This window comes from Lemur catta, chromosome 11 (assembly GCF_020740605.2).
Source record: "Lemur catta isolate mLemCat1 chromosome 11, mLemCat1.pri, whole genome shotgun sequence".
NCBI classification, from domain to species: domain Eukaryota; kingdom Metazoa; phylum Chordata; class Mammalia; order Primates; family Lemuridae; genus Lemur; species Lemur catta.
The window spans coordinates 46,438,417-46,463,226 of NC_059138.1; the positions used below are offsets into that span (position 1 = coordinate 46,438,417).

At 31.7% G+C, this 24,810-nt stretch overlaps 1 protein-coding gene across 1 annotated transcript in view; it reads right to left on the reverse strand.

The window, feature by feature from the left end:
- Positions 1 to 24,810, reverse strand: part of SEMA3A (semaphorin 3A) — a 203,286-nt gene that overhangs the window by 85,282 nt on the left and 93,194 nt on the right. The window contains exon 5 of the mRNA XM_045564699.1: positions 612 to 705. Coding sequence (XP_045420655.1) covers positions 612 to 705 — 94 coding nt within the window. The remainder of the gene's footprint in view (positions 1 to 611; positions 706 to 24,810) is intronic.

Here is a 24,810-nt window from a genome sequence, read left to right on the forward strand (position 1 = left end):
AGAGAAAAGGTAAGAAGAAGTCACATAAAATATATTTTTTTAATAAAATAGAAGACCTAAAGTCATAAAAGGTGGATACGGAATGTCTTCTCTAAGCCAGTATATCTAACAAGATATCAGGATGAGTCGACTCAAGGTAACACAAAGTAGTCTCTGCCAATTGTACCACCATTTAGATTGATTGTGCTGAAGAAATTGTCCAAATGTCGTGAAAGTGACAAATCTTTGACTTTTATTAACATGATAGACTGATTCTCATTCTTTCATTATAACTTGTCAGAATTCCATATTTAAACGCCTTTTTCATAAAATGTAAATAAAAATATTTTCTTATAAAATAAAAATTTAAGCTCAAGTGGGGATGTATAATGATTCAGCAGGACATTTTAAGATACTATTAAACCATTTTAATTAAAAAGAATCAGACTAAATAGGGCAATAACTAAAATAGCATTTTATGTTTCTTCTTCAGATGTTCAGAATATTTGAATATATCACAACTGATCTATTTTAAAATTGTGATTAATATAGAAAATTTTGGTAGATAAAAAAGAACATGCAACCTGGTTATTATCTATAAAAAATTCACTATTTGATTATTGACTACGCACCTATTAAAAGAGATGCTGTCAGCAGTTTAGGGTCATATGGACTTTTCCCACGGCCATTTTCAAAATGCGAGTCCTCCAGTTTAAAAGTGTTGTCCTGTAGATTTAAAAAAAAAAAGGGTTTCATTTATTTAATATAAGAAGTGTTTTAAACATGTTAGTTAATCTGAGACAGATTGAGTATTCATGTCCAACAGCAAAGGTTATTTTTATTTGTACAAACTTTAAAGATGGCAAGATAAATTAAGTGGATTGAAAACAGCTATTATTAGCTAAATATCTACTTAGCTGAATGATTTTTAGCAGCCGTTAGCATGTTGCAAGCAATAATGTGTAAGTTAACTCTAAAGAACAGAATATGTCATGATAAGAGGAGAGTGATCATTTTATTACACAGGTATGCTAAGATCTATCCTAATGGCTCTTGAAGAAAAAATTTAAATTTAAAGAAAATGATTCATTTTCTTCCTTTGTAGACAAGAAAAATAGCAATTCACTACATTAAACGTCTAGAATAAATTACAATATCTTACTTTTCTTTATGTACTTTCCAAAAGGGCCTTCTATATAAATAACCATAGCAATCATTTCCCCCACTCTGTCCTTTGTACAACTTTGGTGCTTACATGCTTCTTATGTATTTTTAAGTTACATTAGCCCAGGTCAGGTACCTGAAACTATCCTCATCCATCTCTAGAAGAGGGAAATATAAAACTGTATGATAGGGGTAGTGTGCCTGGAAGTAGTGTCCTTAGAACAAGCACATTATTATCACAGGGAAGTGTTCTCTGTTGGGACCTAAGTATTCAGAAACAGGAATGAACTTTTGACTACATACAAAAATATATGCACACGTCTCAAGGTAGAATGTGTTCAGGAAAGCACGAAAACAAAAGTCTTGATGAGGAGGTAACTAATTCAAGCCGGAAACCCTGTTGTCAGAATGTGTCGAGCTACTACAACATTTATGTGACAGTGGAGTAAGTTAGGGGACATTTCTGAGCACTCTTCAAAACCAGGTGCCCTGGGAATTAATTAGGTCAGAATATGTATGCATTTTCCAGTAGCACATTAACTTGTCCACAGACGGAAATAAAATAGCTTTTTTGGCAATTTATCTACTATTCATTATAAAAGTATTTTTTATCATCTTGGGATGGTAAATGGTGTTCATTTTATGGTCAATAAGGATCATTTTATTTAACATTTAATATTTCTGATGGAGCTAATGGCAGGGTTTCAAATCATAACTCTTAAAACTCATTTGAATTAGAGAGGAAGGTAAAAAAGGAAGCAAACCAAGTCTTCTCTATTTTTGTTACTGTGAGAATTACTGATTCTATTCTTTCCTTGCATTGATTGTGTATTTGGTAATAAGCTGTCCCCTAGCAATGATGGTTCTTCAGCTGAGTTCTAAAATTTACATTTGCAATAATTTGTGAGAGAATTTTCACAAATAATTTTCACAGAATTGTGCTAAGCTGTAGTGGGAAGGGCAGTAAGCCAGCTACTAGGGCCCAGCTGGGCAGATTTTTAGCTCTGGTTCTTCGGTCACCATCACATATCTCTGACCCTCTAGTCCTAAATGTCAGTGCAGATAAGGATATTTAACCTCACAAATTTATCATGAGAATTAAAGAGTTTAAATAAAGCATTTTTAAAGCAGCAAAGTAAAAAAACACATGCAATTATTTTATGTATTTTTTTTTTTTTTGAGACAGAGTCTCGCTCTGTTGCCTGGGCTAGAGTGAGTGCCATGGCGTCAGCCTAGCTCACAGCAACCTCAAACTCCTGGGCTTAACTGATCCTACTGCCTCAGCCTCCCGAGAAGCTGGGACTACAGGCATGCGCCACCATGCCCAGCTAATTTTTTCTCTCTCTATATTTTTAGTTGTCCAGATAATTTGTTTCTATTTTTAGTAGAGACGGGGTCTCGCTCAGGCTGGTCTCAAACTCCTGACCTCGAGCGATCCACCCGCCTCGGCCTCCCAGAGGGCTAGGATTACAGGCGTGAGCCACCGCGCCTGGCCCAATTATTTTTATTCTATTAATAACGTTCATATACTAGTACCACCATAACAAAATAAAATGAAAATTTAAGAGGTTGTTACCATTATTGTCAACCTTCCTAACATAATGTGAAAGAAATATTGCTTAAAGACAGTTATATAAATCACCAAATTTCAAACTTGTTCACAAATATAAATTTATTATAGGCACTGGAATATTAAAATTATAACATGAAACTTATTGATATATGCTAATAAAATGCACAGATCTGTTAAAGAAATACTTAGATGTATATGCATTTTGATTTAAAATTAGGAAATATTAAAAAAGAAACATAGCAAAAGATCTACACTCTACTGCCACAAATCATAGAAAATATTAAAATTTGTATACATGATTATTTATTACAAGTTAGAGGAAGGAGCAGGAAAAGCAGTGGGATAGTGGAAAATACTGTTATAAATATTGTTATTATTTCTTGTATTCCTACGACATTTTACAATACTGAAAAAGATAGGGGATCTATCCCCGCAAAGCATGGGACACTGGGATCATATGTCCAAGTTAATCAGACAATGCCAAATAGATGAGAATTGCTTCCAATTTCATGTAGTATTTGATTTACAAGGTAAAGGATTAGGCTTCATAGGAAGAGAGGTTAAGCATGTCATTTATGGTTTAAGAGAAGATGAAAACCTATCCTTTATCATGGTGTCAGGTAATGTGCTCAAAGCTGACATCCCCTTCCTTCCCTCCATTTTATTCAACTCCATAAATAAATACAAAGTTAATCACCTCTTTACGGATACACAATATCTTTCCTTTAAATGTAACTCTCACTCAAATTTCTGGGAATCTACCATATAAATCTTCTATATCCATATATGATGCTCAAAGGATCAAAACAAATTGAATTTCCTTTGCGGTCTAGTGAGATGGTAGCCTGAAATAAATGTAATTTGATTTCCAGATTGGGAAGCAAAATTACATTTCTTACATATAAATGTATGTAGTGTAAAATGCATACCCATTACATGTAGTAATGGGGTCCAATACGTTGAAATCAGACAGAACTGGGTGTTATTCCTGCGGTCTGCCTTTTATCATCTTTGTGTCTCAGGCAAGCCCTTGTACCCTTCCGAAACTCAGATTCTTCATCTGTAAAAGGAGGATAAGAAAATCTCACAGGTGATGTGAAGACTTATTATAATAATGTATATAAAACCTACTTAGTATGCCCTTGAAAAACATTTATTAATTTCTGTTTTTGATTGTTTATAGTTGTTACAATAAACTCATTCTGTCCTGTGCTGATTGAAATATCTCATGCCACAGTGGAAAAGCTTGCCTATATTTTCATGAGTGGAAATTAGGACAAGTGTTTATTAAATAAAATATATGTAAATGTTTTGACCTTCCATAATGCATTGAAAATTGTTCTTTACTATAGGTAGGTAGATGAAAAGCTAGTTGAAAAGCTTTTCTGAAAAAAACAATTTAAATTAGAAAAAAATATTTGTTTTTCATATGTGATTTTCTTTCAAAAAGAACATAACTACTAATACAATATTTTGTTAGAAATCTCTTAAATTTACAGTAATGTTAAATAGAATATCTACAAATATTATCAATTAAAAAAGGACCCTCTTTAATATGTCTGATAAATGTAATGTTATTGATACGAAGAGACACTAATATTGCTGTTTCAGCTATCTAACGAACAAGATCATTTTAGATGTGTGAAGGTACTGACCCATCATTAAAGAACATTGTGTTAATATAATTGCACATTAACATCCTATGGTATCATATGTAATATATCACATAGCTCATTGGCTCTAATTGGAAGGACTTATGAAATGTTTGCTACCCAGTGGTTTTCTCTTTTAGAAGACTGTTAATAGATTACATATGCAAGTAGTGAGATTGAAAATCGTAAAGACTAACGTACACAATTTAACTGCATAGCTTATAGGTGTTACTTGGGCTGAAACAGTTTTCATTTTTAGTAATACATGAACAAAACTCTAGCTACGTGGACTCTAATTGCTTTAGCAGATACTATGAGCATATCACATAAGTTATTGTGCCATATTTTATTACATGATTGCATCAGTTTTCAACAACTGTTTTTAGCTTTCAAGAGCACTCCTTCCCCTTTGTCTTTTGGATTTCCTGAATGTTATTAGACTGTGGTGAGGTAAGGCATTAGAGGAAATAATAACTGTGCTAATGTCTAATCCAAAGACTTATAAATTATAAACCATTGGTGACATCATGGCAATAAATTTCCTAAATCTCAGTCTTGTCCAAGTAATAAATTTGGGTAACAAAGTTGCAATTTTAGTTGTTTTATTTAATGATTAAAACATAAATAATGTTTGTTAAAAAAAGGAAAAACAAAAACTCTACATCCCTACATATTTGTGATAGAATGAATATTTTGGGTGGGAAATTATACAAAATTATGTAAAAACCAACACTTAGGCATTACTTGAAATAGTGTACATTATTACATTTTTTCAAATTGCTCTTTATTTTCCTCCTACTCCTCAAAAAACACCTTGTGTCCCAGTTACAACGAATAATCCAGTATTCCCTGGTAAAGCCATGCTTTTCTCATTTCTTCCTGGAACCTCTTCCTCCTCCTCTCCCTACTCATCCTCAGCTCTCAACTCCAGGGTGACCTTTTCCTTTAAGATTAAATTCAAAAGTCACTTCTTAGAAGTCTTCAGAGATTTCTGCAGATATAATTTATTAGTTTTCCTTTGTGCATATCCTTTTAGTATACAGTCAATGACTACACAGGGTAAAACTACTGGCTCAGCAAAGAGAGGATGTAATAGTATCTCACAGGAAATATTGTGGCATACTGTGTTTTGACCAAAGGAGATCCTTTTGTGGATCAAATTCGTCCGGAATTTACATTTCCTAAAAAGGTAACCCTAGATCTGCACTATGCAATGCTATAGCCACAGGTCACATGTGGTTATTTAATTTAAATTAATTAAAGAGGAAAAATTCCATTCTTCAGTCACATCAGCCACATTTCAAGTCATCAATAGTCACATGGGGCTTGTGACTACATTACTGGGTAGAGGCAAATATAGAACATTTCCATTGTCACAGAAGTTATACTGGACAGCATGGATCTAAATCCTGAATCCTAGGCCCTTAGCAGCGCACAGTAGAGTCAGTAGTCAGAGGGCCTCCAGGGAGACAAATCTTGACATCAGACCACGATGATAGTAAAGTCCAGAGGGATCATACTGAAAACATTAGTTTATTTTTTTAAGCCAGGAGTTATGCTAAGTAACATTTAATGGCAGTACAGATGAAGAAATGCACACCCTACGTTTTTTTGTATGTCATTCTTCTACTTTGAATCACTTTTCACTAATCTATGCAGGTACAATTTTTATCTATTATTTAAAGATCAAGCCATGATACAAAGTGTATTAAATGTTCATTGATTTTCCCCAGCAGAGAAAAATGGTTTCTGTCTGGAACTTGCACAGCAATCTATTCATGCTTTTTTTCTGTCATTTGTTTTTACTTCAAACTTGATATTCAATGATGCATGTGTTCTTTTTTCCTATTAAATTTTTGAAAGGTGAGGAACAAATCTTACTGTATTTCTTTCGAATACAAAGAGCTTTGCACTGAGTTAAATCTCATTAGAAGAATCAGTGAATGAGTGCATAAATGAGGAACTGAGTGACTGAGTGTAAGAGACTATGGAAAACCTACATCCAAAGAATAGCAAGGACACATCCTTGGCCTCTAGGAGCTAGTAATTTAATAATCTGACGCAGACATGAACACAACTGCACAGTAGATGCTAGCCTACAAAATTCCAATGTTAAACCAAGTTTTAAAGTGACTTTTGGGAAATATGATACTCTTTAACTTTTTGGTAGTAGTATATGTTATTATTAATATGTTACTGATACTTATACACCTCAAATATGAGAACAATTTTGCTGTAAAAGATAAAAAATAAAACCTAATGACAGTTTTACATTAAAATCCTGCATCTTTATATTCTTCATCCTCTTTAATTTTGATAGAGGCTTGTAATTCTTCACTTGTTATTCAATTAAGGTTATGAATAAATATTACCCCTCTCAAAAGAGCCAACTTCACTGAAGGATTTTTCATCAGATTATCCCTCTGCATAACTTAATCTTCTTTCTGATTAACATGATTTCTCTCCTGTGCATCTCACCATTCCAGTGAAGCTGTTTTACCTGACAATTTTTACTCAATAGCAATTACTCTGAGATGTAGGCCAGTGGAAGAGCAACTGGGGAAGCTGCTTGGGTTTGACAAACGTAATTTTTTGTTTGTAGAAATATATAATTCATTATAGGTATTTTCATTCTTATATTTATTTTAGAGAACTTACTAAATGTATGTAATTTTTGAAACACTGATATAAATAATAATTGATGCAGTAAATGCACATTGAGTTGTTACTATTTATATAGGATTTATGTAGGTATTTGAAATATGGAGGTGCAAGGTCTAGTTGTTAATCTCAAGGAGTGTACCAGCATTTACAACAAAAACTATGTAACAATAATACATTATATACAATGTTACAAGATTTATAAAACATGTGGCAGCTATTTTCATTTCACATTGAACACATAGTAAGTGCTAATGATATCTTAAAACTTCATGTATATATTATTTTACAAGGTGGTCCGAAAGTCTCCATATAAAGGAAATATTTTGTAAAATTTTGTAATGACTATTTTGTAAATAAAGGTATATTTAGCTACAATTTTCCATTTTCCCTATATATGGTGACTTTTGGGACACTATACTTAATCTTCACAACAACCTTACTATTATTAAACCTGTTTTATAGATGAGAAAACTGAGACATTTTACACATAATACTCAAGTCACAAAGCTAATAATTGATGAAGTAAGAATTTGATAGCATATCTGTTTCCAAACACATGGTTTTAACAACTATATTAAAAAGTGGGATTACCACAAATATTCTGTGAAATATATCCTAAAACAGTAGAAACTGGAAATGACAGTTCAAAATGAGAGAGGCAATTTTCTGTTTCAGCATATGAACAAAGGCTCTATTTGACTTGATCTTTGAATGATGTATTTTGGTGGGAGATGTGTATGTGGGAGTGTGCATGTGTGTGCATTGGGTGTGGGGCAGGGGAGCAGTGGGGGCCATAGAGAGAGGGCAGGGAAAGCAGGGAGGCCGATTATTCTATCTAGAGGAAACAGCACCAGCAAAATTTCCAAAGAAAATAAATGTAATTCACACTTGTGGAATCAACACAAAGTTGAGTTTAGACAATGAAGAATATATATGTATATATTAGAAGATAGAGCTGAAAAATAAACATGGCAGCCAATCTGTGGAAAGTTTTCTGGGCCAAAATAAGCTATTTAGTCTGTATTCAGAAGGTGTCAGTGACACAATGATAATTTTAGTTGAGGAACAATAGCATCAAAGAGGTGTAATACTGTGATGAACCTGACAGTGATGTGTGGGATGACTTAGAGACATACGAATCTGTCTGGCAGGTAAAGAACTATTTGCCATAGCTGAGGAGGGAAGAATTAGGTCTTGTTACACATTAGGGAAGGTTGAGGAATTTCGTATGTTGTATGTTGTACCTTGGTCAAGTCACTTAGCTTCTTTAGCTCATGTTTCTTAACCTCTGTTGCATCTGAATCCTCTTTGATGTTCCAGCATAGCTATGGATTCGTCCCTCAAGAAAACTGAAACAAAACTTAACATGTTTTATAAGCAATCTAAGGGTTTATGGACTTTATGCAGTCATGGTAAGAAGTTCTAAAATGAGTTACTCTGCAAAGATTTTCCTATCACTAACCTGATGTGATTCTAAGATCATTATCACTCTAAACTTGTACATTTGTTCCCTCTGTTACTTTTTGGCTCCCCTCCTTGTAAATAAACATAGAGATTACCCAGATTTTTAAAATTCATTTTCCTTTGAACTCTCTACATACTATTATGTGGAATTCACTTATTTTATAAATTCAGCTATTCAACTTCAGGCCCCATCCCTCTGCTAATCAGGTCGTTCAAATTTGGTTTCCTGGCTTGTATGACATCTCTTTATTTTCCATAGTTATTTCAAAACCGAGGGCTATTAAGAGTCCTTGGGTCTTCAAAAGAATATAACAGCAATTACTAATAATAAGGTTCACAAAATTAGTCTGTCAGAAATAGTTATTTAACAACATACATTGTGGGAAGATACAGAAAAAATATAAGCCTGGTATCTGTCACCAGGTTTTGAGAAATTTAAAATGTACTGGAATGTGAATAAAGCAAGTATAAATTACTGTCCTGAATATAATATATTAGCCCTACTTTAGATTTAACCATGATTTATAGCTATATTGCATTAGAATTTTATCTTTCCCTTCAATAAAACAAACAAAATATTGCCACAAGTAAATGACAGTTGTTAATTAAAAAAAGAAACTAGGTGACAGATAAATTTAAGGAAAAGGTATAACTGTAAGGATATTTAGTTCACATACATTAATAATAACTTGGTTTGTATTAATTGACACTTTGGGGTAGTTTTAGATTTATAATAATTATAATATTTGGTTTATATCTAAAACGTAGTTGTTGACCAAAATATTTTGAATTAATAATTATAATTATTATTCTTAATAATTTCCCCTATTTTTTCAAAAAATGTTTTTTGGGAAAAAATATTTTCCTCATCAAGTACAGTCACAGAGCCAACTATATAATAATTATGTTGATAAAAATGCACTTTACCTATTAAATTAAAATATTCTAGTTGTATAAATGAAAATATAATCCCATTTAATACTCATGTATAACATATGATCAATCTCTCTCTCTCTCCATATATATATATATATATATATATATATATATATATATATATGTATATAGAGGCAGAATTTTTTTATTGATTACAACTTCTGTTTCTAGACAATTCCTATTAGGATCGAAAATAGAAGGAAGGATAATATTTATTATCAGGGTAGAAAACATTCCCAGGAAGTTCATTACAGAGTTAACCTAAGTAGGGGTGGTTTTCCTCTGGCCTCATTAACTTTCATTTGTGTTATGTGTGTTTAGCATTGTTTTAGTATAGTAGAAATCTTACCTCTGATATTGGTGCCCAGACATTATATGGCCTTTCTGTGACCCAGAATTTTCCCATTATCTAATTTTTAAAGTTGATGTAGTAAAAATGTTATTGTTTATAGATTATGAAATCTCGATTCTATGCCTCATTGTCCCAATTATTGATTCTATATTTTAGAACAAGTTTTTAAAATCTCTTTGAAATTTCAATATTTTTATCCATGAAATGAAAATACTCCACAGAATTATTTCAAAGACTAAATGAGATATATTGTGTATTAATATACACAGGCATTCTTAAACCATATATTAATAGAAATGTAGTTAATTATAATTTTAATTATCACAAATATACTATTAATGGTATATCTTTGCTATAATAGCATGTGAATAACTAACTCATTTTCTGTGATAATTGTTAATATTTGTTAAGTAGTTATCACACATTCTCCTAAATGCTCTGAAGGTATTTATGTTTTTATCCTCACAATACCCCTTGAAATACATAGCGTGTTTATCCCAATTTGTAGATGAAATAATGAAGAGACAGTGAAAAGTCATTTGTCTAAGGTCACACATGAAGCAAAGCCAGGTAATCTGTTTCTGAAAGTGGTAGTAAATGGAGAGATCATAAAATCCTGATTATTTTTTTGTACTTAATTTGCTTAAATATGTTACTTTATGAACATACATCATACATAAAGTGTTGTTATACTGTTTATAATATCTCTTAAAATAACTTTGTAGTTTCTGTAGTCCCTGCATATGTTAGGCCCGGAATTAATCATAACCAAATCAATCATGTCAGAAGTGGTATATTTAATACAGTCCTCATATTATACTATTAATATATTAAAGGCAAATAAAAGGATTTTACACATTTCCAACTTTATTTGCAGAAAATATATAAAGTAACCTTGATTCCAAGTTGGTGGAAAGTTAGTATCATGTTATCCATTCCCCTCCTAGTAACAATAAGTACAAGCATACAGTCCTTCCAGCTGGATTAAATAGGATTTGCCCTCTTAAATTTAAGGGACCTGAATTTATCTAGGTTCCCCAAACAAACATCGGAGCCATAATTCATCTGCTTTTTGTCATCATTAAAATTAATGGTATAAACCAAGGAAAACAGAAAGCATATGTGTTCATACTCCATGCAGATTATGTTTTTAATAGGAGCTTAATTTGAGTTTATGCAGATATCACATGCCTGTCATGGTATAATTATTCAGCTACGAATGCCTGTTAACTCCCAAGGTATATAACAGTGAAAAGGAAAATTCTGTCTTGGCTAGAATGAGAAGTTCCAGAACATGAACAATTTACTCTATGATGTTTTGCCCCAGTGAGACCTGGTAAAGAAGCTCAAAGAGCAAATCAATGGCTCACAAAGAGTAAAATAATGGAACAATCGACTTGATCTTTCCATATGTGCATTTTAAGTCTCTACAGTCAAAACACACTTACTTTTATTTATGATCTTATTATTTCTAAAAACATCAGTGTTTTTTATATTAAATTATGAAAGTACAGCTATCACTTTTTCCCACTTCCCACTTCTTTTTATAAATGTGTTTGTCGTATCCATGATTAGACACCCTGGGGAAATTTTATCAACCCAAATGTAAATATGTCAACAGAAAAGAGCATATGTACTGTAAAAAGAATTGGAATCTATTCATATGGTTTCTTTACATTTCAACATTTTTTCACAGATGCCATCTGGGAAGTGATGAGGCCAAAAGGATTAACATTTTATTTATACCAAACTTTGTTTTAGCAAAGCCTTGTCATTCAACTGTGGTTATAATGATATGATGTAACTATACAATTTTCTTTTAGCAAATTAGCAAAGACTTCAAAAATTATTATTATTTGGCAAAGCTGCTATAGGGAAGAGACAATCCTGTCAATTCTTGGTGAAAATGCAAATATTAAAGAATAATTTGGGAATTAGGAAAAGCCCTTAAATATATCCATGCACTTTAACTTGGTTATTTTATTTCTGTAAATATATTCTAATGAAAAGAAAACAGAAAAAAATTAAACCACAAAAAGGTTCATTATGATGGTATTTAGAATTTTGAAAAAAAAATTTAAATGTCAGTAAGAGGAGAATGATATATTTATGTAATTGATTATGAGGCAGGTATTAAAATAGTGTTTATATTAAATATTTTAATTCATATATCGTTTCACTGTGGAAGCAATATGGAATTATGTGACAACTATATAAGGTGTACAGAGAAAAAACTTGAAGAAAATGCATTAAAATATTAGGTTTCTAACTTATGAGATTTAGGTATTTAATGCATTTATATTATTTTTCTCTATTTTTAATACTTTGTACAATGATCATATAAGACATATATTTAAAAAACATGGTCTCTATATCCTATTATCTAAGTAAATCAAATTCACAGTGCATGGATTGAATCTAGCCCAGACACATGCTTGATTTACCTGACACAGAGTTTTGAAATCTTTAATTTGAATGCCTTTTAATGAGACTTAAGACTTTTCATGGGACAATTTAATGTTCCAATTACTTCCTATTCTTTTGTGTTTCCTTCTTTTCCTTTTTATGTCACCTGCAATGGCCACTGTGGGCATTTGAGTTTGCAACCTCTCTAAAGCATTGTAACTCACTTCATCACCAACAACTATCACATTTATTTTATGAACAGTTCCCATTCTTTAGATTTACTTCAAATAGCAAAGTCTCCAGAAAAGCTGTGGTCATGCCCTGCTATCTCATGATGGAGGTACGACATATATGGTTTAGTAATTAATCATGGTTGAACGTAGAAGTTAATGGGAAATTCAAAGTGATTTGAAACTCTACATTAATTGTCATGGAATCATAAATCTTCATAATTTTCACTCATTCCTTTCTATATAATTAAAATTGATCTATATATACACTGCCTCTTAACAATATGTCTCTGTTTTATTTAGGGAAAAAAACGTGACTATTCCAAATATTTATGTCTAAATTAATTATCCAGAATTCTTAAAAGTTGAAATATATGGTTGCATGTTTGATGATTGCAAACTACAGGCAAAACAGCTCTTAGATGACTATGCAGATATCGGATGTCTTCTTTTGGTATCAAATTAATCACCATAGAGTCATTCAACACCTGTTGATTGACTTTTAGGTCATTATTTATAATCTATTATAGTGAACACTTGAATTATTTATAAAATAATATCTCTCACTGATAAAAGTCAGTTTCTGTCTATAGAGCAAGACTTCTTTGCATCAAATAAAAATTATGATTACATAATTTAGAATAAATCAAGCATTTTATTTGGTTTATTAACTAGAATGTTTGATGTTGAAAACTATACTGTAGGCTTACAACTATCATTCACATTTATTGGATATTTATATCATTTCAAATTATATTTTCAATTAGAGAAAACATAATAAATACTTATTGTAAATTATTTTGAGTAATTAAAAGCTCAATAATATCTTACTCAGCTTATTCATGGCAATTTACAATTCTTAAAAATTAACCTTTTTAAAAGTATATTTTTTCTGTTGTTAAGAACTTGAAAATTGTACACGTGGTAACTATTAGCACATATATAAAATTAAGAATAGTAAAAATAATTATTTACTAGAAATTATAACATATATTCCTATATAATTTGTATTATATATTTTCAAAATAGAGAGATGGAGGAGAAGGTTTAAATAAGCCAAAGCAAGAATGCACAGATCTATATCCATATAAGATACATATACATTTACTAACTACATAGATAGATATACAGATCTGTATTTAGAAGCATGGCCCAACCTGAACAATGCACTGAAGGAAAAACAACAGGAAAGAAAAATTTAGCAACATTATGTTTTCTGTCTAGGCAATTTTGAATTTTTAAAAACTGGTACTATTTTCCCAGACTGTGTTTGATCAGTGTTGATGGGTAATTTAAACAATTATAATCAGAAAGCCCCTAAACAAAGATGTATGCAAATAAACGGGAAGGGAACATGCAGATATAAAAAAGTTACGTTGGACTTCTTGTTATATCTATATATGTATATATATGCATATGAATTTATATGTACATTTGCACATATAAACACATATATTCCATATATTTGATCTCACATACTTTATACATTACATATAATACTAATTAACATTATATATTATAATTTAAAATTTATTAACTATGTTATTGTATTTATAATTACTTTAATATATATATACAAACTATAATGTATATTTTAAACATTAAGAAAACAGAAGCATTTAATTATCAGATTAACTAAAGTTTCCCTCTTTTAATTGTTGCCCCCCTCCCTTTTTAATGTTTTTCTTTAATAACACCATTGGGAACAAGATTAACAGTGGCTTGCTCCATAATGGTAGAAAAAAAAAAGACTTAAATATAGGATTTACCTTTTGAGTACCTTCTCTGTCTGCCTCATAGTTTTGCTTTAATGCTGCTCCCTTCAATATTGTTTTAACATTTAATCTATTATACTGATATGTGCCTGCACACACAGCAGCAAGAGGTATATAATCTTGAAAGAGAACATATTATGTGTTTCACTAATTTTCAAATTGTGAACTATTTATCTGAGCTGTGTTCTAGCTATAAAGCTAAGTGAAAAGGATGAGTGGTAGGAAGTAGGAAGTGGAAAGTGGAAAGAGCTCAATTTGCTGATATTAACAGATCATAAGAAAGGTGTGGGAAATATAACAAAAAAGACATTGGGTATATTGTGAAAGAGTAATACCTGAGAAATTTAGGTAACTTCTAATGCTATTGCCATCATTCCAGAAATCTTTTATTACTAAATAAAGCAAAAGCTATTTGCAAAATAAATATACTTAGTTTTAGGCCATCTTTATTTATAATCATGCATAAAAATGGTGCTCCTTAAAGAGAAAAGGTGATGCTTTATTAAAATTGTAAAAATTTAGTTCTGAGGTCCTCTTCAAGAGCTGACCAAGGACAAACTAGGAGCATGTTGGATACAGAAAATCTACAGGTAAAATCAACGATGCTATTAGCTTTTGAGCTCAAAGAATTCCTATAAGTTACTGCTATTAATTCAATCTCATAAAACATTCAAATCATCCAAAATCTGCACATGGATAGAAAATCAAGATTTTGGTTTTGTGGCAAAATTAGGTTATTACAGATGTCGTGATCTCAGAGCCATCCTCTATACCTAAAAAGTATACATTCAAATCTTGTCTAATTTTCACAGGATAACTTAAATGATACATAATGCCAATTGTTAGTGCTACTGATACCTGTGTCATTATAGTTATAATAAAAAATACAAGTTTCATTCTCAAAATTTGATATTAGAATTTAACCAGTTAGACATTTCTTTTCACAGAAATATATAACATAATTTAAAAAACCTAGATTGTCAAAATGCAAACCAGTTCCAAATTCCTTGAAAACTGATCACTTAAAGTTATTTTGGTAAATAAATCAAAGTATGATAATGTTTCCTATCATTAAACTAATATTGAAGGGCATTAAACAATTGGCACCTTATCAGACATGGAAACATATATTTTTATTATTACTATATCAAACACTAATTATAAACAATATTTCTTTAAAAATTTGTTATAAAATGGTCTATAAATATAAATCAAACCAAAATGACTGACTGAAATAAGTAATAACCATGACTCTTAGGTAGTTTAGATTTTTTTTAATATTACTATTTCACATAATTCATCAAGATATATAAAATGCTGAGGTTCAAAGAGATTAAGTGACTATTAAATATCTCAGTTTTAGAATATTTCCCACTAAACAATCTTGACTTCACAGTAACCTTTGGGGGTTACTGTTATGGTCATTCTGATAGTTAACTATATAAAAGGAGTTATTCTATGTACAATAAAAGCTAAATTTCAAATGCTATTTTTAATTATGATATGTTTATTAGCTGACCTGTTTCAAGTTTAGGTTTCTGCCTGCCGGAGCATCAGTGACCGTACATACCAGTGGTGGCTACAGGGAAGGCTTAGAAGCACCAACTATGTCAATGCAATTTCAGCTGGTCTTATGGGTTTAGTATCTTTTGATTCTTGAGTGTGACTTAATTTTACAGAATCATTTACAGTTCTCAATTTCTTTATCTCTTTCATGTCTCTAAGAATTATCTATTTATTTATTTTCATAATAATGGTTTAAAAAACTGACTATAAAGACCAGACAATGACTGCCTAGCTATTGTTCTCATATAATCTTTGAAATTATTATACATATTTTGAATAAATGACCAAATAGTTGTTAGATAATATCATATTTATACTTCATTTGAAAATAATTATGAAATTAGCATAGATAATAACAATGACACTGTAGGAAAATTATATGTAACTTGTAATTGTAATTCTGTACATGTAATTTTAGAAATTTTCATTCGGAAACATTTGAAAACATAAAGAAACAAATCAGTTTTCTGGATAGTTGAATTGAGACAGTGAATTGAGAATAAATGTATAAAAATTTAGGTGAAGTCACTTATGACATGATCAGGTTATTCCAATTTTCCATGACATAAATCATAAAATAATTCCCATTCTATTTTGTTTAAATGTCTCATTGCTAATTTCAAATAGCAAGTATTGGGGTGCAAAATGCATTTAGTATTTTAAATGCCTAGCAAAATAAATATGGATTCTCCATGTGACATTTTTAAAAGTCCTCCTAAAAGACGAAAAACAGTTTTAGAGAGGTGCTTATTTTGTGGTTTCCAAAAATCAACATTTCTGGAATTTAAGCTTAGTCTCTCATTTAAATTTATGCTCCCGGATATGGCACATATTAGAAAGCTAACTCTTCTTTATTTGGAGACACTCAGATTTCACTGATGTCAACTTAGTACGCTTAAGGAAAAATGGAAAATTTAGACAGATCTAAAGTTGATTAATAAAATGCCATAACAACACCTATGTGCCTCAAATATCCTAATGCTTGAGTCAAAAGTTCTGAAGTTCTGATCTCAAACTAAGCTTATCACAATGGCAAGCGAATACTTTTTTCATTGTAGATATAGTTAGAAAGGGATCTCTCTCAAGTAAAGAGAATGCCTATGTAATGTGATACCTACCAATGTGGGTGTCTCAAGGAATGTTAGAAGTAAAGGATAAGGATGTGCTAATATTAGTGAGGGAGGATGCTTCATTTGGAATGAGATATTTTTTGGCTGACTGCATCAATGGGCTACACTGAAGTTTAGGAGGAGCAAAGGGAGGATGAGTGGGGGTGTCACAGGAAATGAGAACATAGATGTAGGAGGATATCACATTACACAGAACTTTGAAACTGACCATAAAATCATAGACACTGTTCTGGGAGGAAAAAAGTAACTGGTGGGCTGCATGCAGGCAGTGAGTGAATACAGATGGAAATGAAAAACTGCAGCAACACCAGGAAAAATGAAAATATGATAGGAACTAAGTTGAGGAATATCCTGAATCACGTACTAAAGCTATAAACTGCAGCACAACTGTAAATTTTGAGATGTTGAAATTTTTTGCAAGTAAAAATGTTCATTAACATTTAACAGAGAACAATTAGCATATATAGAATAAATTTGTTGAACTATTTATATCATAAAATTAATTTCATTTTAAGCACCCTTCATTATATTAATACTTTAATTTTGTATCTTCCTTAACCCTTTACAACAAATGAAGCCATCATTCTCCTCTCATGTTTTGTCCTTGCCCTTTAGAGAGTCTCTAAGATGTGAATCATTACCCCCAATTCCAACTCAATCCCCCCGACCCCTGCAACCTTCTACCACTAAGTGGGCATTTAGCAGCCAAGAATCATCTCTAGTTAAAAGCCTGTGCTCTTTACTATATTTATGTGTCCCATAATATACATAACTATGTTTTTCAATTTTATCAATTGAAAAAATGACCATTGCTTTCTTTCACAGCATCAATTACTGTTCATAGAAAATTCTTACCAATAAATTCTGTTAAATTCAAAAAAATAAATGAGGCAAAATGGAAAAGATGCCTATGAATGGGTTGTCAGAAAGAAAGGTTTGTTAGTATGAAGCTTTGACATGTCTACTCTTTTGGAAGAAAGATATACAATTGACCTGAAAAATATGGTCAGCCTCAACTGCTTTTTTTCCATAAAGATATGTGCAGGGTTTTTTTCTGGCCATTGTTGGACATGTTGTTTATTTCATCTTCCAAAAATATGTAGCCACACAGGATCAGGGAAGGACCAGAATAATGCTGTTTTTCCTGTTTTCCCTACAACTGTGCTATTATAAATTCTCTGTGGGTGCTCTGTGTGATAATGTCACAGAACCAGAACATAGTGTACATTAAAGGCACAAAGCCTGCAGCTGTTGATGTGGCTACTATTAAATACAATCACTATACTGCTATCAACCTTTGCCAGCACTCTCCCCGGTACGAGAGGTAAATCACAGCAGCACAAGTTGAGAACACAGGAAGGTGCTAGATCCTGTGCTGGACAATACAGCCTTCTCTGGAATTAGCACACCTGTGTTTGAGTTCAAGATCTGCTACTCTTTGGTTGTGTGACCCTGACTTTAACCTCCCTCCTTAATGCTATTTGGTCTTATGTGTGATGATAACATACAAACTTATTGCTATTATACTTACTGTTATTTTTCACATCATATTTATAATTCTCTCACAAACAACCTATATGAGGCAGATATTATTTTCTTCATTTTGCAGTTAAGGAGACTGTTTATGCACCACGAGGTGCAACTAATAATTAACTAACCTGAAATTTACAATAATTATATGCATGGCCAAGATATTATAATAGAAGATAGCAGGCTTAACTGTTCAAGTTGTTCCTACATGAAATGTATGCTTTTAAAAATGCATAGCAAAAAAAGATGTGGTTTGTGTGCTGAGAAAATATTCTAGGAACAAGGGACTATTATTTCTAATCTCCCTCTGCCACAGGTTGTCTTAACTTGTTGCTTCATATGCTCAAAATGATAACCAGAGGTCTGTTTAACAAATGATAGAGCTGAGAAACAAAGATAAGCCTTGACTTTTTCAAAGAATTAATTGGGAAATATATTTCAAACCCATAAAGATAAATTTAGTGGTTGCACAATTTGTTTTTCTTGCTGACCTACACTCTCTTGAATTTGATTCCTTTCACAGCCGAATTTCATATATAAGTCATTTCATACTTGCCCTTTTCCTCGCTTATCCCTTCCTCATTAACACTTTATTCTGAGTTCCATTCCTGCTCTTCTACTAAAAGGGTCCCGTAAGAAAGCACCAGTGACTTTCTTCTTCCAGCTCCCCTGGAATTTTCCCAAGGTTTTTTTGTTGCTTGGTATTTTCACTGAATATGAAAATTCTGAGTGCTTATTTTAAGGTCTGATCTTCTGTTTTCATTCTACTCTGTATTTGTTCTACTCCATCTCTTGTTTTCTTCATTTCACTTAATTATTCCTCCTCTTTCTTCATCACTCTTTGCCCAGCTTCACTAAAAGTACCTTTGCTAAGATTTAGTTTGGCTCTTATCCATTTTATTTCTCCTTGAATGTTGAAATTATCATTCAGAACTGAAAAGTCATTTACATTCCTCATTTTTCATTTTCTCTTTTAGCTCAGGACTTGCCTAAGTGACACCTTGCTTGGGTGTGCCTTCCTAATCTTAACCTCAACAGAGTGAAACCAAGCACTGCACTTTCTTACCTCCCAACACCAGGATCCTATCACTGGTTCTCCTAATGATGCTCCCAGTCTTGGCAAAGAAATCCTCGTTATTTGTTACCCACATTCAAAGCCTAGAACATACTTGTGGCTTATCAGATTTATGTATTCTTTATCAACTATCAGTTATTGAAACTTTTTGGTCATTTACAAATGAGCTGTTATATTTTTCCCCCCATTTACCATTCAAGCATTGGCTATGGTCATATTAAAACTAGATTTCTGCTTAGCTTCCTAACAGACTTCTTTGATGTTCTTTCTTTATCTAATCACTTTATCACATACTCTACCAGCATTTATAAAACATGCTGTCATCGTGTCAATTACCTATGCCATAATTCTCGGTAGCTCTTTTTTCATAAAAGTCATTTTCTGTCAAGATTCTCCATGATTTTGCCTAATCTTAATTGTCCAACTTTTCTTCCTCTTAATTTATTGTATGCAAAATGGTTTGTTCAGAAGATTTTCTGTATTATGCAACAAAGATAGTACATTTGCTATTAATTTCATGTTTTTGTTTTTAAGTTATATTGTTATTAATGAAAATATTTACCTAGTTCCATCCATTTATTCAAATCCTTCCATGTCATCATCAGAATTTACTTTCAATGCTTTAACACAGTTAATATACTAAGAGGTTAGTACTCAGAAACACTTGAGTTCAAATCATGGGTCTGTGATTCCCTAGATGTGTGATTTTGTGTTAGTTATTTAACATTTCAATTTGCAGTTTTTCTCATCTATAAAATGCAAAAAGTCTCATCTTCCTATTTAGAATGTTGTAGGGATTAAATAAGATAACCTAGTCGGCATAGTGTTTGGACATGCCATTAATTCATTTCTACAGTATTTTTTGTGAAACTACCTCATTCCAGGGGCTGGAGTTACGGAACTGGAGAAGATAGATACAGTATCAGCCCTCCAGTACTCACAGTATTATAGGGAATTCGGGCATTAAACAAATACTCTCATTCATAGCATTCGTGTAATTTTAATGTATATTTCTAAAACACCTGAACACCTCATTCCCACGAACCTCGGTTCTCTGGAAACATACTGCACAGCATTATATACTATTTTTAACCTTCCTCTATGTTTTGCATTTTGTTTTACTCTTATTCCACTGCGTGTTGCAGTGTTCTTGTTTGCTGAAATGACCCTATTCTTGTCTTGACCCTTCTTTGAAACTAGCTCAAACACTTCTGGGAAAAATAGGATATCTCTGATTTGGGGCTTTTATAGCACTTTGCATGTGATTATATTATACCAGTTATTGCTTTATGTTACATGTAATTTTTCCCAAAAACCCATGGAGTAATGAGGGCAGAAAGCATTAAATTTATCTTTATGCTATAAATCCATAATGTTATCATCACCAAATGTGAACAAAAAGTGTTTATTGAAAATATGTTTGTCAACTATGCCAGTTTTACATCTCTAAACTCTAAGTTACTTTGGGCAGGACTGCTTCATTAAAAAATTCAATTTTATTTACCACTATCATAATATGGTACAAATGGTATTCTGTGTGTGTGTGTCTGTGTGCTGATTGATTGTGAATACATTTTTGACATCTATTTAAAGATGACAGAATCTTAATTATCATTTGACCATAAAATTTACGTATTTAGAAAATAATATGAAATGCAAGATTCTATTTCTTTTTTCCACCTTCCTGCCTAACAAGATAAAAATCAATATAATATGAAATATTAGTTTGGGAATTCAAAAATAAATAGGGTTCACTTTGATTTAGTTGATGTTTCAGTCATTTGCAGAATGATTAATACACGACATTATCCCTTCACTTGTGGGAAGGCTCTGTTGCTCCTCGAAATGTTCTTTATGCTACAGTTTTTTTCTTTTTTTGGAATTTTGTACCATGAAGGGGAGTTATTTGTTCAAAAAAGCAAAGTTATTTTCTTAACATTTTAGAGCTTATACTAAAAGTAAAAAGGCATTGAAGTAATAATTCTCCTAGGACCCAGGGATGAGTCAATTTAGAGCTGTTAGGGAAAAGAGTGCCATTTAGTGAAAAAGTATATGTAAACACTCATCTCGAGCACTGCTTTGCAGCATATTTTCAGTGGGTTGTGTAAAATACTTCCCTTTAAATAGGGATAGAAATCTCAAGATCTCACTCAGCTTACCTATTACTGTTCTGTTTGCTATTCTATTTACTGAATATATCCTCTCATATATGTTAGGGTTGCTATGAGTATAACTAGTGCAGATTTTGACATTTTTTAAATGAATCGAGTCTTTATTAAATGCAAATGCTTAAATAAGAGTAAGCATTTTCAAATTCATAGGTACATATCTACAAAATTTGTCAATTATTAACATTTTGATAAATACCATACTGCAAATACTATTTCATAGATAAAAATGGGGAATGTTAAAATTATTGATTTTAGAGCAGTTACATGTTTGAAGATAACTGTTTAACAGTACGTAAACTTTACTTTCTTGACTGAAATCATACATATCTAAATCACATAAAGTCATACTATAAATGCAAATTGCCTAAACATTTAATGACTAAACATTTAAAAGATAGTCATACCTTCAAAACAATTACTGGCATAAAAGATAGTCATACCTTCAAAACAATTACTGGCATTTCTTATGGTAAATTAATTATAGAACTTGTTTTACAATTGAGTGCTTCTCTTCTAATTACAAAGTTCTAAAGGGTTTTAAATATATATATATATTTGGTGAAAATATGTACATACACATACATGCACTGACACATACACACAACTCATAGTTTACACATACTGACATACTATGTATCATTTTACTTAAATTTATTACCTGGAAAGAAAGCCTTTAGTGCTATCAAACTAAATTTTAAAGGTTATAATATGTACTGAAGGTTCAATATTGATTTTAAACTTGAATATTTAATAGATAGAGCCTGAAGTAAGACATTTAAAAAGTTCATTCTTAGGACAATATGTTTGAAAATAGCATTATTACACCATAAAAGATTTGAAGTTATATCTGTCCTGTTATAGAAAATAAATTACAAAATTTGTTAATATTTGAAAGATTTTAAAGTTTAACCCCTTATATTCTCTAAGTAACAAAATAATACAAAATATTATATGACATTGTTTTCATTTTTTATGTTGCAGTGGAAGAGTAAGTGCATGTAGTTCCCAGATTTGAAGTTTGATTTGGAAAAAAGTTGGTAAGAACTTTATAAATAAAACTATGGAGGTTCAGAGATTAGGTAAGACAATTTGACTATTTCATAGGAAAGATCAACATGTACATTTAATAAAAAGATAGGAACTTGACAATCAGAGAACTAATGGCTGCTAAATCTTGAAATATACTCCTTTCCATTTTTGAAATTTCTAGTCTTAATTGTTTTCTCCTTAATAAACAGGCAATACAAATATTACAGATAATTTGTCTAAATATGTGTAGGAATAGTCTACCACATGTCAGTAGCATGTTTTCTCTGCAAAGAGAAAAGATTCAACTCAAATGCAAAGGAAAGGAAACACATGACACAGAATTGAACAAACAATGCAAGCATGCATTAAAGCTTATATATGAAAGCAATGAAAATAAATCTAACAGGGACCAAATGCATGCTTTTAACTAAGTGATTATTTCCATTAGAAACAAGAATATTTTTTAAATGGATACTTTTAGAGGTATGGTAACTATGCTGATACTAGTACTTATATTAATTTACTTAAATTAACAAATATCAAGTGGCTAAAATGTATCACACATCATATGTCGACTGATAAAAAGAATATGCTTTTATGCAGAATATTTTGTATTTCACATCTAACCTAAAGAAAAAAGCTCCAAACTAAAATAGAATACACTTTATGAGGGGGAGTGCTGGGTTAAGGATGTGGGCAGAGATTTAGAATGAGAAATATTGACTACTGCAATTCAGAAACTATTCAGCAGAAACTATTCACCTACTAAATAGTTTTACTAGGTTATACACATTCGATCACAATATCCCTTTGAGGTTAACGATAGAATTAAATCTCAACTGAATACAGTGGTGAATTCAAAGTGGTTTCTAAAAACTTAATCAGAGAAAACTGCTTTACTTTGAATCCATTTTTTAGGCAATGTCTTCATACTTTTCTCAAGATCAATATCCAGAAATTTAATGATTTATTAATAACTGTACGTGAAGACCTTAAGTAGAGTCATTTTGATTATAACGTTCTTTTTCCAACCTGTTAAGCATTATAGAATTCTGAGAGCAATGCTTTATTTAGAATCCACATCACCAAGTTATGAACAAATGTAATTCCATAATATTAAAATGTCATATTTTTTTCCAATAGACAGGCAGGTTGTATTTCTATATTACTCTATATCCTGCTAAATTCTAAATTCTAGTAATACTCTGAGAGTATTAGTGTATTAATGTTTTACACAAGCTAAACACACGCTGTTTATACATAGACCAAAAAATGCCTTTTCTTTTTCCAAAGGGATTTAAAGAGAGTCCAGGGAACTTGCTTTCTCTCTAACTGCTCAACCTCTAACATACCTGATTATTGAGCAGGTTGTGTCATCTCCTGCCAACTGAAATCCTGATGTAGGAAGATGAAAGGCAATTCTTCTACCAGAATAAAATTTGCCTTTATCCAGAGAGAGCTTTAATTCTAAACTCAAACAATGGAGCATAGTTTTCTTGCAAAGCAACTTTCAGTCATTATCATCTCAATGTTTGTGTGTACCACCTTTGCCTCCTACTTGCCTCCTTTGCCCTCTCACCTTAAAACTCCCACTTCCCTACAGTGTCAGGAAAAATGTTGCTGCTGAACATCACGTCACCTCTTATATTTATTGCTTCCTGTGTGTCAGTCTTCAGGAACAAAATGTAGACTTAAACACGCTGCATTTTTTTAAATGGTAAATGAGTGAGAAGACGCAACAACTCTTTGTGTCATACCTAGTTCAGACGACTGAAGTCTATAGATAAAAAATTTCTATTCTATCTTAAACAAAGGGCCCAAAATAAAAGTTAATAGAAATTATTAATCTGATGTCATAAATTCCAGTGTTAGCCAGACCGGTTTTATCAAAATGGATTTTGAGACTCCAACAGCAAAATAACTTTTAATTGTGCTTCTTCCATGTAAATACTACTGTGAAAAAATCATTTAAATCTGTTCTCTAGTAATCTGCGGTCCCCAACCCCTGGACTGCAGAGCTCTGCCACCGTGCCCCTCACCCCCAGACCCCCCACTTCCCCATCACATGAAAAAACTGTCTTCCGTGAAACTTAGAAAGTTTGGGCGGGGCGGGC